General features: G+C 39.1%; 1 protein-coding gene and 1 long non-coding RNA gene across 3 annotated transcripts in view; one reads left to right on the top strand and one right to left on the bottom strand.

The window, feature by feature from the left end:
* The window catches only part of EPHA7 (EPH receptor A7), a 164,071-nt gene extending 156,606 nt beyond the window's left edge, over positions 1–7,465 (bottom strand). For both annotated transcript variants that reach the window (XM_068550802.1, XM_068550801.1), the window contains exons 1-2: positions 7,303–7,465; positions 2,861–2,925 (exon numbers count right to left, since the gene is read on the bottom strand). In XM_068550802.1, the coding sequence (XP_068406903.1) occupies positions 2,861–2,925; positions 7,303–7,399 (162 nt within the window). In that variant the 5' untranslated portion in view covers positions 7,400–7,465. The remainder of the gene's footprint in view (positions 1–2,860; positions 2,926–7,302) is intronic.
* Positions 7,466–11,911: 4,446 nt separating this feature from the next.
* LOC137769717 (uncharacterized) overlaps positions 11,912–16,075 on the top strand; it is a 120,836-nt gene continuing 116,672 nt past the window's right edge. Inside the window, exon 1 of the long non-coding RNA XR_011075043.1 lies at positions 11,912–11,991. This is a non-coding gene — a long non-coding RNA (uncharacterized lncRNA). The remainder of the gene's footprint in view (positions 11,992–16,075) is intronic.

Below are 16,075 nucleotides of genomic sequence, written 5' to 3'. Positions count from 1 at the left end.
TATTTCAGTAATAAGCTTTCTGACAGGAAAAATATCAGATGGTTAAAAATGTCCATTCATATGCTGATATAATGTACACTACAGCAAACTCATATATTTTCACAAAAAAGGAAAACAATAAGCTTAGCCAAATTTGCAACAATTTAAAGATTAAGTCTTGTATAATCTATCTATATTGCTCATTAGTTAATAAATTCATTTCACCTAAAAGCCTAAGATAACAGTTATGTCTCTTCTTACCATTATTACAAAATTTCCAAGTTTGTATTTATGATACCTTAATAGTGAAATTGTCACCTACTTGTATTCATTTCCCCAATAGGAAATGCCAAATATAAAATTATATTAGTATTCTAATCCAGTCACATAGCATGAAATATTTAAACTATCGTTTCAAGAAAAGCAGGTGGGAAAATAAAGTAATAAGCACGTGGTAATGAGTTTTATTTGTAAAACTCGATCAGAAAAATCAATTTACTTAAATGCTCTGTGATATATTAATATCTAACTTTAAAAGTAGTTCTTAGAAAACTAACAAGACAGACAAATTGGTAATATACTGTAATTCAGAAATTTCTTATGATGACATATATTTGCTACAATTTTATTATACATATCATCAAAGGTCCTCAAATGCAGCAAACAACTGATTATCATGTTCAGCTTTTACTCAACACAACTGGAGTTTGTGACTAGTTGATGGAGTGCACAGTTTCCTGTTTCAGGTAGTTGCTTATAATTTGCTTGAATGGCCCTTAGCCAAATATAACCAAATTCCTCCATTTGGACAAGCAGATTTTAGTCTCGTAATTAGGTTGAAATTATTAAAATAAGTAAAACTAGTAGTGGCATCTACCAAAAAATGAAAAGCTCCAAGGATAAATGCGCTCTTTTGAACAATTCCCTAGTTACGAGAAACGAAGGCTAATTATTAGAAAGGAATATATCTCAAGAATTCCTTTTTCTAGTTCCAAGAACAATTATATTATTTTGTTCAATGTATGAAAAATCAATTTTACTACCAATGAAACTCAGTTAATTTTAATGTTTAATTAAAAATTTACTCCTGTGGGGAAAATTTCAAGATAACTGTTGCATAAATAACAAAGAGTGAGATGAAATAAATGCATTTAATGTAACTTTTGTTTTATTATCTCACTTTCTAAGAGACCTCAGTGATTTCTACAAACAACACCATTGGGAAAGAAGTCTTAATTCGGCTAGCATGCTTTTATAGTATGCTTATAAAGTTATTTCTAGACACTTATATCTTAATAACATTTTATTTCCAGTTAGATATTTAACCACATGTAAGCCAATCCCTTTCATATATGGAATATATTGTCAGTCGTCATTTTCTAATATCATCTGTTGATTCCTAAAGATATGTAGGGTTAACGGTTAACTCAAGATACTTTGGACTGATAAAATGTCCATTTCAGTCCAAGATAACATAGACAGTCATAATTCATCATTTTATGGATTACATGGATGAAATATTACAATAATATATCAGTTTACTTCCCCTTAGAGATTAAAAACCATGCTGTATCTCTATTTGTTTTAATTGACGGATGGTGGAAAACGGGTCACATCTGTCATTGGCAAGAAAGGTGCTTCATTTTTTATTGCGAATGTCTTCCTATAGTGTATATTATTTTACTCATGGAAACTACTCCACTTTCAAGAAAAGTATGACATTCATACTTCAAACTCAGCATACTTTTTATATTTAATCTGTAAATATTTGTCATTTTTTATAGCTTTGTCTGACCAATACAGATAGCTGCAATATGACCTTAAGCGTCTCTCAAATATTAATTTAATAAAAAACCTAAATACTTTAAACAGATTTGCATTGTTCACATTTTTCATTCTTTAACTTCTAGCTTATAACATATTGATTTTATGATGTTCTTATACTCAAAAATCCCTTTCAGACTTTCATTCTTGTCTTTGCAAAGTTTCTTACACTTTTTATATCCTCACTTACACTTCATGCTCTTTGACTCCAGACTTTTTATTGTACCGAAGATTAACTTAAGTAACGATGGGGTACGTTTACCTTTCTTGGAGCCCCCTTCCTTAGTCAGGGATGAAGGATGTGCCCTGCCTCACAATTAAAATAAGACGTGAAGACATAGACACTGAACTAAACTTAAGTAAGCAATATATCTTTTCAGATATATGAAACATACGGTCAGAATTTTTTTAGAATCTACTTATATTTTCATAGAATTTTATTGGACAGCTTTCACTCATTTATGGTAACAGATTTTTACTCTGATATGTGCATACTCTGCCATCACTTCTGATTAATAACAACAGATAGCACAACATATAAATTTCAGAAAATCCAAATCATATTTTAGAGCAAATTTTATGTTAAAATATTGAGCATATTACATTTTTAGTTACCTTTTCAAGTATATTTTGAATGATGCTAAAACGTTTTTCAAAAGAGGAAAACAGTTTTAAAGAACTACTGTTTTAAAGAACTACATACAACCTACTTGGTGATGATACTAAGGAAGTATAAAGCAACTAAAGAGGTTTAGGTGAGTTCCTGAAAAGCATGTTCTCTGTAATTAGTTAACAGTTATAGCCTGGAACCTGAGGTATGGTCCCACTCACAATAAGAGCTCATTTTTTATCCATTTTCCAATGTTCTAAATATACCTTGTCTACCCAAAGAACTCAATGCCTCATTACAAGCACAACAAAATATTGAACAAGATATTTGAGATCAAAACAGTTTCAATATGAAGAATGTGAATAATTCCACTGGGGGAGGAGGAAAAGGTTTTATTTCTTACTTAAAAAAAATAATGGTTGATATTTTATCAGGAGAAGCCCTTACCCCATTGGGTGGAGAGGAAATCCATTCCAGCTCTGTTTGTTGTGCTTTAGAATCCAGCAGTAGTACTGAAAAAGAAAGTTGCATTTCTAAATGTCAGATGAAAAATGAAAACATGTTTGTAAAAGTTATTAAAGTCGATCTAATTTTTAAAATAATTACCATTTTATGATTTAAAATAAAGAGTTATTTACGTTAATGAATGACGAAATGTATACCTACCTCTTACAAATACATTCCACTTTCTTAGGGGAAAAAAGATATTAAAACACTAGCATTATAGTTTTTAATTAAAATATTAAAATTAACTAAAAAACTCAAAAGTAGCATGAAAGCAAGGGTAAAAAATTGATATGTGAAGTATACTGATTCTATAGTAATAATACGTTGTAAAGAATTTTGTAAACCACTGAGTGCTCTAAACTTTGTCAAATATAGTAACATTAACATAATAAAGCATACTTCCCTATTACTCCTCAGCCAGTCATTAATTTGTACTATTCTTCCAAAAGTACTTCCTAGTGCCTTTTGAGAATTAGAGCTTATTTTTTTTTTAAACTTTCCACACACAGTGTCTTCTCTTAAGCCAAAATGAATACAATTAAAAACTATATTAAGCAATGTTATCATGAGAAAAATAAATTGCCTATCACTTACAAGATATATTATTGGGTTAGTCAAACATTTGTTTTCAATATGTCTATTTTTAAAATTTCCCAGTATTTCAAAGCAGTACGTAATTCTCAAAATGGAATATTTAAACTTTGACTTGACTTTTATAAAACAGTTGTATTCTGCTTTTATGCTACCATAAAGCATAATACACTTAATATTTATATAAATGTAATTAATGCTCCTGATGGTATTAATATAAGATAATGCACGCAAATATCATACATTAATATATACCATACTTCCAATTTAATATATTTTATTGCTTTTTAGGACGATTCCCCTTCTAAAGCATTCACTCTTTGCTCAAACCGGTTGCAGAGCTACATGAGTTTGTATTCTTTAAAAATATTTCTATGATTCTATAGCATTTTAGCAAATGTATCAATTTGTCCAGAAATAATGGTGAATACATTTTCAAGTATGTAAATACGCTTACCATCATCCTCAGCAAAATGTAAAAATTTGAACTTAAATTAAATGCATGCTTAAATAAACTTTTCAATGACCAACAGAGGGAAAAAATGTGTTTTTAAAGGTAACGAAATTTGTTACGCTAAGAAAAGAAACAGTTGATTATGTGTTCAACTCCTTCAAGCTAGTCAAGGTTATTCCCTATAACTGAAAATGGATATAGAAACACTTTTTTCCCAAAATGTTTTATACTTAAGACTCTCAGGGAGACCATGACAGCACAACCTTGGTTACAAACACTTGACTCCCTTTCAAATAATAATTATAATTTCAAAGCCACACTTTTAAAATACCAAGTTGTACTTCGAACTAGGAACAGCCATAAATGTTTAGATTACTGAATTTACATTAAGTAACTTTTAAAGTTTATTCTGTTTTTGTCCTCAACGTGGACAAACAACATGGGTTCCAGGTACTTTCCTTTTGAGAGTACTTATTATTTTTTCGGTCTTCCGCAGTGACAAGAGACAAGTGAATTTTAAACCCAGGAAACTTTCTTGGGTCGTTTTTGAGGGTGAATTAAACACTGTGATGATTGTTTACTCCTTTTCCGTTACCCCTCAGCACAGCCTGGGGTGGGAACCAGGGACCCCGGCGGGGCGGTGATGGCAAACAAGTTAAGAGAGAAACAAATGAACAAATAAAACAAAAGGGAAACCGGCCCCTGAGCGTTTAACCAGCTCGAACGATTCAGCGTGTCTCCCTTCCGCCGTCCGCTCTCTGGACCAGCCCGCAAGTGCGCGCTTTTGCCTTCCCGCTCAGAGCACCGAGCGCCAGCCTCCCTTCGCGCCCGCAGAGGCGTAGCCCGGCGGCCAACCAGGACCCAGGGCACACGGGCCGGGGTTCGGGGACTCTGCGCTCTGCCTCGCGGGCCGGGGTGGGGGATGCAGGGGGTGGGGGCGAGGGCGAGGAGCGAGATGCGGGTCGCGCCGGGCCAAGCCAGCCCGGAGACGCGCGGGCAGCGGCTGGAGCCGGGGCGGGGCCGTCGGCGGGGCGGGGCGGAGAGGGGGCTGCCAGACTGGCGCGCCCGCCGACCGAAGCATCCATTACACCTCCGCCAGACTTGGGCACTCCAGAGAGCCGGTGGCGCCCTAGCTCCAGAAGGAACCGGGGGGAGGAGAGAGGCTATCGGGAAGCGTCTCCTCAGAGGGAGCGCGGCGACGGCATTAACGAAAGGAAAAACAGCGGCTGCACTTCGCCTCCAAACGTCAGACTGACTTACACGCGCGCTCCCAGTAGCCGGAACTGACCTCCCCGATAGAACGTGTGCGGGAAAAAGGGAGAAAGGGGGGCGCCCCTTCTTCCTGTAACTACCCCCATCTGCTCCGGAGAGCCAGGCACCTGTTCCAGGCGCTTCCCGGCGCTTGCCCCTGGGTGCCGCGGCGCCGCCTCGGGGCTTGCTCGCTTCCAGAACGGCAGCCCTGGGCCACCGCGGCGCGCCGGGTGCGTTGCCACCGAGAAGCGGAGCGCATTCCTCACCCCCGCCCACCTTTTAAACAGCTCACTTCTGCACGTAAAGAATTCGGCCTCCTAGAATCAGAATCCTCTCCACGTATTTCGCACTCAGAAGAGGAACGCGGGCGAGCAAGCCATTCTGACTGCAGGAACCTCTCCCCCTAGTGATGCAGTTATTTATAGCTCAAACTCCAGCCGGGGTCTGTGCGAGCTCGCGCGCGGGGTTTCGCCCCGGCGGTGCAAACTTTTCCTCGGGTCCCGCTATTCCAGGGGCATCAATACAAGTTTCCAGGATTCAATGTCCCTAATAGCTAATGTCATGCGAGTAGAAGTGTGGGCTTTGGTGTGTATGGCTGTGTGTTTCTATCAGATGTGGGTTCACCTGCAAACGCGAAACCGACAGCTGGAAGTTAAGGTTTTCTCTGAATGGGTTCAGCATCAACACAGGTTGCAGATGTGGAAACTGGGGTCAGAAGGTCAGGCTGGATCAAGTAGTAGACTATGGCGTTTGGCTGTGGGAGAGGGTGTTTTGAGTGACCGAAGAAGGGTCCACGAAGAGAATTTTAAAAAGCAGCACTAAATCACTAAGTTTTCAGGGAGAGATGAAGCGAGTACCGATACGTATCCACTCCCGACCACCATGACCTAAATCTGATAACAGATTTCTCCATCCTCCACACTTTAGGAACAAGTAATTATTAGTAGTCTGCTTTTAAATATTGGGAAATCAACCTTAGACTTACAGCCTGCAAGATACGGAGGAGGGTGGGTAGATTGTGACACTGCTCAGAAGCAAGACGTTTCCATTGACAGGATTTATTTTTCCCCAGCTCCAACTACAGGCACCGAAAGGTATTTTACTTTCTGTCAATGGTTCAAAGGAGAAGGGGCGGGGGGGGGGGGAATAGCCATATACAGGCGTATTTGGCTGCCCAAATGAATCCTGGCTCTTGTCAACCAGAGCTAGCCCTCGGGGTCCAGGTCTTTTTCAAGGTTAGACCACTCGTACTTCTTAACTGCCGGATTGTGGGGCAGAGGTTTGGGGGCCTCTGGTCGCCCGGGAGGCATCTCGTGGTCAGTTGCACTGCCCCAGCCCGTCCCCTGCCTCCCCGGCCCCGCCGAGCCCGCTGGGCTGCCGCTGTCCCTGCGGCCGCCGGGACCCGCGCGGCGCGCGCTGAATGGAGATGTCTCCGGCCCGCGGGGCGCGGAGCGCGCGCCGCCCGCTGCTTCACCTCCGCCGCGTTATTGTTCCGTGCAGGCGGCCGAGCGCCAGCCGCAGGCCCGCGCCGGCTCCTCGGACGCAGTGAGCACTTCATTAGTAACCCGAGCGTTCGGAGTTCACCCAAGTCACGGCGCCTCTAGAAAGGCTCCGGACTCTAGCCGCTCGCCGGCAGGCTGGTCAGGATACTAGAGGCTGCACTCCCCAGTCTCCAACCAACTCCGGCCGCAGCTTACTCCCAGGGAGACGAACGGCGAGAGAAGGAAGAGGAGAGGGCTAGAGGAAGAGATCTGACCCGCCCGGGGTCCCGGAGAATGAGCTTGCCGGCCGTTCCCACACCTTCGCCCCCCGCCCTGCGTTGCTGCTCACGCCCTCTGTACAGTCTGCGCCAGAAATCCCGTTCCCGTCGGGCGAACGGCCCCGGGCGCGGGGCTGCAAGCGTCTCGGAGCAGCCCGCTTGCCGCCCGCCCGCCAGGAGCGGCCCGAACGTTGAGGGGGCGGGGAGCCGGCGGGGGAGGGTCGCCCGGCGCCGGAGGCGCGGCCGGCAACCCCGCGGACCAGCCGGCTCTTGCAGGTAGACAGCTAAATAAATGTCAGAACAAACTTTGCTTTCCCATCACCTTACCTTCCTTTGCAGCCTGCGCTTCCCCGGTGTGTGCAAAGCGGAGCAGCCAGATGTAGCATAAAATAATCCATGAAGGGTGCCGAGTTTGAAAAACCATGGTGCATGAACAGGTTTTATCTTAGGTTTCAGTTGAGTCGCAGCTTTTTAAATGCTGTTTGCTCCGGAGTATGTGGGGCTTTTTTAAAAAACAAAAATTATTGCGCTCCACGCATCGATTCCCCTTCTCGATCTACGGCCGGCTGCTCCACGTTTAGCTTTTAAAAAAAATTTTCTCCTCCTTTGGTCCGCACAGTGTTTGCTGCCTGCAAGTCTCCGACTGCAGACCGGCCGCTTGCTCCACACTCCAATAATATCAATTAGGGGGGAGGAGGGCGGGGCTCCGAGCCGAGAGCCTCCGCCACTCGGGCTGAGTGGCAGGCGCAGCCGGCCTCCCAGGCGGCGATTCCCAGGGCTTGGGGGCGGGTCCCGGCGAAACGGCCGCCCCGGCCTTGGGGGCGGGGTTCGGGGCGTGGGCCAATCGGCGGCCAGCGGAGTCAGGTTGCGGGTCCAGGATTCCCTCCAGGTTTTGAGCTCCGGGCTGGCGCTGGATGCTCCGAGAAGGAGGACGTGGAGGGCAACCGAGGTGCGTGCTGCTGTGGGAGCTTTGCTTTTAGCAACCGCAGCTTTCGTGGAGCAGAATCAATCCTAAAATAACGCTCCCAATTTACAATCGTGTTTATAGCGGTGCTCCTCGCGATCTTTAGAAACCAGAGGGGATGCAAGCCATCTCTCAGCTACCAAGCACGGAGCCGGGACAGTGAAATGAGCTGTGCCTTTAAGTAAAGTGCCTTTTACTTTTTGTTGTTGTTGTCACAACCTCCGCGGGTCGGGTAACTTTGTTCTTTTTCTTTCTTGAAGGGTTACTACTTCTCTTTTTCTGTTACTCCAAAGGCAGTTAGCTCTAGGCACCACCCAGCACAATCCCTGGAAGAATAAAAGTAACCAAATGTATTATGTTCAAACAATGTTTCCAAGAGTTTGAAACAAGCTCTGGCAAAAGAACCAGAGGAAAAGGGAGTGGAGAAAGGAAGTCTTTTGTTTTATGTGCCCTCTCACTCCCGCCCTATCATTTAACGATAGTTGGTTGGACGAAGTAGCACATTAAGAGAAACTTCTGAAGGTTCCGTATCATTTTTCCTACATGTTTATCATTTTCTGAGATTTTCCTGGAATTGCCACACTTTGATCGTTTTCCATTTCGCTGCATAAATTACATTTAATTTTAAAGAATGCTACCATGCATTAAGTTAATTAAAATTAAATTAAAATCAAGACCTCTTTCGCAAATATTGAGTACTTTTCAATAATTATTCAATAACTTTCTTTCAAAGGCAAGCTAAGAATAAAAAGTGTTACTAATAACGACAGTTGATTTCGTCTAACTAAATATTGAGGACGACTGCCTACAGGAATCCCTTTATCGTTAGGCAGTTTCTGACACTTTGCAATTCAAGATGTGGGTAGTACAATAAGAGGAAGAACTTAAAAACCTTAATTGCCAAATCATCAAATTCAAAGGTCAAGCAGAGTAACTTGATCACATGTCAAAGACGAGCTTTATTTTCTTCCTGTCCTATATTTCTTCCCTTAAAAAAAAAAAATCTGTCATTCACGATTTGCCTCTATTTATGAGAGACAAAAAGTTTGACTTTGCCTAAGACTCCAAACTTTTCCTAACTTTTCTATTTGGAAATGTAAATTGAGTTGTTTCTGGTATTTATAGCAAAGAGATGACAGATCCCCAGATTTTAAAATTTTTATCTTATGGAAAATTGTCTCTTGTAGTTTTTACTTGCCTAATGCAATTACGAAGAAGAGAGAAATGAGATTTCCTTCCCCTCTAACCTCTCTTTGGGTCTGTAGTTTATTTCTTAAATGTTACTTGTTCCTAGCCATTACCCCTATTAAATATTTTAGAAATTATATCTAAAAGCATCTTAAGTGCCCTTTAGAGGATTCATAGAAAATGTAAACTGCTTAATAGATTAACCTTGAAAATAGACAAAAAGATGTAGAGTGCACTTGTTACAGAGATCAAGCAGTATTGACACAAACAGATGCTTTAAGGAGTAAAAATTGTAAGGTGAAACATTAGAATTAAAAATATAGATCCCCACTCATAGGCAATAAAACTGTTAATCTCACATACTCACAGATATTAAACCACTTCGAGTAGTTAAAATAATTCTCCAGGATTTCAACACTTTCCCCAGGGTCTCATCCCCACTTCTTAGAATGACACCAAGGTAGCCTTTAAAGTTTAAAATATTCCTTTCATCTATTCAATGATTAATACTCAGTGATGTGAATACAAATACCTTTCCATTAAACCAGGAAACGAAAGAAGTAACATCCTTCACTCTGATGAGTGTAGGTGGTATAAGGAGTCCCCTTACTGTGTCCCCTCTCTATCAGACATAGGGGCATGTTCAGCTTCGCTTTTATTTTTAGAGACAAGAGGCTTCACATTAAATGCACATGTGCCAGACTGCTGACAGTTTTTCCTGCAGAGTTACACAGTGATACTCATTTTTAGGTTTACCAACCTTTTCTTCTTTCTTTTGTATCTAGGTATAGTGATGAAGAAGTCATGGAATTTAAATAAAAAGTGAATGACCTAGTCAAGAAAAGAATGTTTATTATACTGTATTATATAGTATATAGTTTAATATATAAATATAATATATAAATTGGCATTAGACTGTATTTGACTAACAGCAAAGCATGTAAACCTCTTTGTACATGAAGCCACTGAAATGAAAAATAATCAGTTCACAAAACTTTCATATTTTAAAATAACTTTTAATAGGTAATTTCTTTATATCATTTTTAAAATGGTTTATTTTAGCTTCTTATCTATGATTTGTGCATATTACCTCTAAGGCAAATTTTAGAAAAGTAAATGTATGTGTGTATATAAAATGAATTAGAAATCATTTTCCTGAACAATACCAAATGGTGTATATATAACCAACATGTGTGAGCCAAAGCAGAAAATTTAAAAGCTGTTTTTTCATTTTTATGTATTCATTGTGAAATGCAGTTGATTTAATACCCAACTTATATTTAGGTAATTTTAAATAAATGGAAAAAAAGAGACCAAAACTTTAATATTACCATTTATAGACCCTCTTTTGAAACATCTATCATAATTGTATAGCAGAAAGATGAAAAATGCCTATTTTCAGATGCAAAGAAGACATGCCCAATATTTATGCACCATGTTATTTTTATCTATCTAATTACTAATAGTCACACATAACTGTACATATATGAAAATAAATGTACAAACTCAAGACACACATTCCAAATGAGGGTATAGCTGTTATCTTCATTTAACTTGCGTCAACACTAATATTTACCTCACTGTTTATCTCTGGGGGATATTTTCTGATTTTAAGAGAGAAATAGTCACTTAGGAGTAAATTCTAATGACTTCAGGGAATTACCTCCATAAATTTTCAAATAAAACCCTTTGTATGTGTGTGGTAAACAGGCCTTTAGAGGGTAAAGGAAGAACCTGAGACTTCAATATGTTACAAATCCAAGGCTGCCAAACTAAGTAGTTAACAATGACAACAAACTCAAAGGGATGTCTCTGAACCTACTACTTTTGCACTTACTATCTAAATACATTGACAGGTGGTAAATGTGAAAATGCAGGTTCATCACAGAAAAGGGGGTAATTTAAACTGAATTAGAAAATGTACCATACAGAAGAAACTGATTATAAACAGAAAAGAAACATTATGTCTCAGTTAATAGATATTACAGAAAATTAGGTTTTCTATTTGTGATTTTGGTCAAAATGTAAATAGTCTTTCCACTGTGCAGGAAAATCACTTACATATTTACATTAGCATGATTTATGTAGTGTATATTAAATATGTACTTGCAGTCCAATGTAAAAAAAAAGTACATAAACTAAGCTCATAAAAAACATAGTAATAATTTTACTTATTCTTCAAAATTTCAGATTTATCTAGCAGTATAGGAAGTCAGAGTTCAGAAATCAAATCATAAGTCAAGACTATGTTTTGTGCCTTTGTAAAAGTTCATTCACTTTTGTATGGTCAGATAAATTGGTGACGCTTAGAAAATTAAAATTATAATTCTTTAACTGCAATTACTGAGTTAATTCAAGAGAGCTTAACAAATAAAAATACAATTTATATCAAGATTATGAGTCCAATTGAATATTGCTAAGGTGTCACTCTGAAATTTTCTGATCGCTTAAAATATTCAAAGGTGTTAAATCAAATAACTTTTATTATTTGACTATTAATAAGAGAACTACTAAACATAGCAGAGAAATGTGACACATTATACTCAAAATCACTTAACACATGTCCAATTGTGCTTAAGAATTTTTTTTTTTTTTTCAAATTTGATTTTGCCCGGGAGGCTCTTCTTTTCCACTACTTATACTTCATTTTTCTATAAATCACCAGCACTGATAGGAAGAACTAGTTTAAATTATGCAAATTACTTCTACATGATTTCACGGTTTCTCATCTTGCAATTTTTTAGCTCTTCAAACCCAGTGGATTTTCAGGTGTCAAGGAGATCTGTGATAATTCAGTGACCACCAGGGGGCATCAGGACCTCTGGCTGTCCTAGCCAACCAAGTCCACACTGAATAAAAATGAGGTAATTATGAAATTATCTACATATATAATTATATGTATATATATATTTGTATATAACTTTATATATAATAATTGGTACCTATTTGTTCCTTTGACACTTTTAAGTTTCTTATACTCTGTACCTATGCCAACTTACTTAAAGGCCTTTGTAAAAATCTGTGAGATGTTCTATAACCTATTTCAGTCTATTCAGGCCATTTATTTAACTGAAGAGGCCCTGAAGGCACCTTGGAAGGTGAATTATATTGCAGAAAAGCTCTCTTCAATTCTTTTAAACCAAACATCTGAGCAACTCTCAGTCTCCAGATAGACCTCAGATATTCTCTTTCTTCCTTTCCACCCACTTTACTCCCAAAGTCTTTTACCCTGGAAACAGGGCCAGGCTGGGATTGAGTATTCCCTTGGACTTGACAGTTCTGAGTTTTTAAGGATCCTGTGATGTTCCTAGGACTCTCTAGCTTGAGGAACATTTTATAGACCTCTTCTCTCCCTGGTCTTCTGCCATGGTTAATACTAAAAATGAAATTCTGTCAAAATTTGCCTGGCTATTCTCAAGGAGGTCTAAGAAAAGTCTCAACAATAGTAATTTTATGCATCAAAGTAATTTAGAAATAGTGTTTCTATGTTATGGGGAAAAGAATTCATGAATAGTGTGTCCTAGCTGTAAAATATAAAGCTGTGGTACTTTCTCCACTGACTAAGGGTGGAATTCTGCACACTGCCAAAGGCGGTGCCTTATACTACCCCTTAACTTGTCCCACAGTGTGTTCTATGTGGGGAAAGTTGGCACATTTGTATGAGACAAGGACCTTCCTGGGAGGAAAGGTATCTTAAATCCCTGACGCAATCCCATTTGAATTTCAACAATATTAGAAGCTCTAAAATATTAGAATGGCTCTGAGAAGTAAATAAGCCTAAGTACCTCAGAGAAGTACTTATTGTGAGGGAATGAAAATTCTGGGCTTAAAATTTGCTGGGTGAACACATATGCCTGAGGCTCAGAAGCCCTCTGAACCCAGAAACGCAGGTATGGTGTTTGTACTAATTATGTAAGTGTGAACTAAAAGAGCTATACCGTTATAGCTCAAATGTTGAGTGACACTACAGAACAAGGTTTCACTGTAGCAATTCTGTGTAAAGCTAGGTTTCAAATGTTATACAGTGTGGCAGTAAGGAAAATGAAGTCACTAGTGGACTGAACATATGAATCATTGGGAAGAAATCTGATCCCTTTGGACTGATTGTACTTCTAGGAGTTCTTAGACAATTATGGAGAAAAGAAAACCTCAAGAAGGAGGTGCTAGATTTCCCCTTAAGCTGAACTAGTCAAATTAAAAGAGACAAGTGACTATGCTTCTCCTCAATGATGTGGATCAAATAGATTACAGGTTCACAATCTAAATAGCATAATATTTCAGAAAAAGAATACTGATAGAAACCTTGATTAAAAATAGTATTTTCGAGTATTATTAAATATTTAGAAAGGCACTGGGGGCATATTCAGATGAACAAAGGCATAGCCCAATATTCAGAAGACCTAACACCATCAGGATTCCTTTCTAACTCATGTTTCCTTTTAGAAACAGAGAAATCATATGTTCAGAGAAATAGGTAACTAGCCAGTTTTACTCAGTGTTGATTTCGGCCACTTCAACAGTGATGATGTCTTCATAGTCACACTTTGGACCATAAATTGCAAGATGATTCAATGCACAATATGGATTTTATCATCTGGCTTGTCCAAGGGTGTTTTCTTTTCCCCTCTCTGCTCTTAGATAAAAAAAAAATTTCATGAAAATTTATACTCCATCTCAGATTCTGTGAGTTTATTATTATCATTGTTTGGTTTTACAGATGCATTGCTTTAGCTAAAGCTACAAAGTTAACCTGGCACATTCTCTAGTTGATTTTAGGTTGATGAAATGACTGAGGTCTCTCTCAGTTTAATTAAGTATTTTAATATCTGATAGTCACTCTCTCGGCAGTCTTTTATCCAGCAAGCTCTGGTGGTAAAGTGTGTGAAACTAAAGAAGTGAAAAACATGACAGAAATTTGCCTCATTTAAGGATAGATGATAACCATAAAAGGCAAAACCTACTTTATCTACCTCACAAGTACAGGGAAAAGAAACTTATCCAGCATTCCAATAAAGAAGGATGAGACCCCTTATTAGAGTTCTTTCAGATCTCAACTTGGATTTAATGTTTCTATACAATCACATCTCTGTCTTCATTTTAACAATTTATCATATATTTACATATATCTTTGAGTTAAACTTTTGAGGGAACAACTACCTTCCAAGTTTGAACAAAGGTATACTATAATAACATGCATGTCCTCAGATACTTGAGGGAAACTGTCCAGTAGATCATCACATTTTAAATGGTAGTTATGTACATTTTAGAGAATAACAGCTGTGATTCAATCAGTTATACTTGTTCCTAAGGCTACACAACAGGATGGTGAAGGATACTGAATGAAAAGGAAAAAAAAAAAAAAAAGCAGTGATAAGCTTAGGATCAATGTTAGAGTTCTATGTATTCAAATATCTCAAAATACAATAAATATGTTTTAAAAAATTGCTCTATATTTACCCCTTTAATGTCTCATTGTATTTGCCCTCTTTTTATTTTCCATCTCTTTACCTCTCTGCAACATTCTGGTTCACTAATTCTCTCCTCAACTTTGGTTAATCTGCTATCTAATCCATTCAATAGAATTCTAATTTCCATAACTCTTTTTTTGGTTTTAGAAATTGTTTTTATCTTGTTTTGTTTTTCTAATTTTCCTGTTATTTTTTCATAGTATCTTATTCACTTAGGGTTACAATATGATCTTTTAGGTCTTTAACCAATTTACAGGAATTTCTTTTTTAGTTTTATCAAATTATTCTATTTCATGAAGGTCTTGAGGTTCTAATCCACCTATTTGTAGTATCTGCTGTCTCTTGTTCATGGTGAGATCAGGGCGTGTTTTGATGATAGTGGATACTTGCTGGCTTTGGGGTTTTGATGTATATATATATATATATATATATATATATATATATATATACACACACACGCTTTTTTGGTCATGTTAAGGACATTTCTACCTATTGCCATTTTAAGTGTTGTTTTGGTTTTTAATCAGAAAAGGCTATTGAATCTCTCAAATGCATTTTCAGGCCCTATGGAGATGGACATATAGTGTTCTCCTTAGATATCATTTCCTTAATGTTCCTCCTGACACAAAACTTCACTTATCACCCCAGTTAAAACAAAATGTCTCCCATTCCCCACCTCCACCCCTTCCTCTATTTTACTTATATCCATAGCACTTATAATCAGACACTGGCTGCCTGAATCCCAGGCTGTCTTATTCCGTTTGGGCTGCTGTAACAAGTACCGTAGACTGAGTGGCATATAAACAACAGAACTTTATTTCTCACAGTTTTAGATGCTGGGAAGTCCGAGATCAAGGAGCATGCAGATTCGGTGTCTGGTGAAGGCCCACTTTCTGGTTCATAGATGGCCATCTTTTCTCTGTGTTCTCACATGTCAGAAGGGGCAAGGGGGCTCTCTCAGGCCTCTTTTACAAGGGCACTCATCTCATTCATAAGGGCTCTGCCTTCGTGACCTAATCACCTCCCAAAGGCCCCACCTCCTCATATCATCACCTTAGATGTTATGATTGCAAGATATGAATCTGGGGGGACATAAATATTCAGTCCCTAGCAGAGACCTAGTAATATTTCCCCTCAGGGGAATCTCTTTCTTCCTCAACCAGAGCCCAGCCAACAGAGCCTCCTCAATGAGTAGAATGTTTTCTAGTCAACCTTCTATTAGGGGCACAATCCACCAGCAGACCTGGCTATGTGTGTATGTGTGTGTGTGTGTGTGTGTGTGTGTGTGTGTGTCTCCATCCCTGATCCCTGCCTTCTCTCCCATCAAAAGGCAGTGACACTCATTCACTCGCCTGGCTCCATGGGCCAATAGCAGGACCCCGACCCTGGCAGCTGAAACCTTGGATCACAACCTGCACCTGGGTTTCCCTTCCCTCTTCACTCCCCAGGCCTTCCCCTTCCTCTCTTCTGAGCTTGGCCA

This window comes from Eschrichtius robustus, chromosome 9 (genome assembly GCF_028021215.1).
Source record: "Eschrichtius robustus isolate mEscRob2 chromosome 9, mEscRob2.pri, whole genome shotgun sequence".
Lineage (NCBI taxonomy): Eukaryota > Metazoa > Chordata > Mammalia > Artiodactyla > Eschrichtiidae > Eschrichtius > Eschrichtius robustus.
The sequence above is the reverse complement of the archived record's forward strand: the minus strand, read 5'-3'. Positions and strand labels throughout refer to the sequence as shown.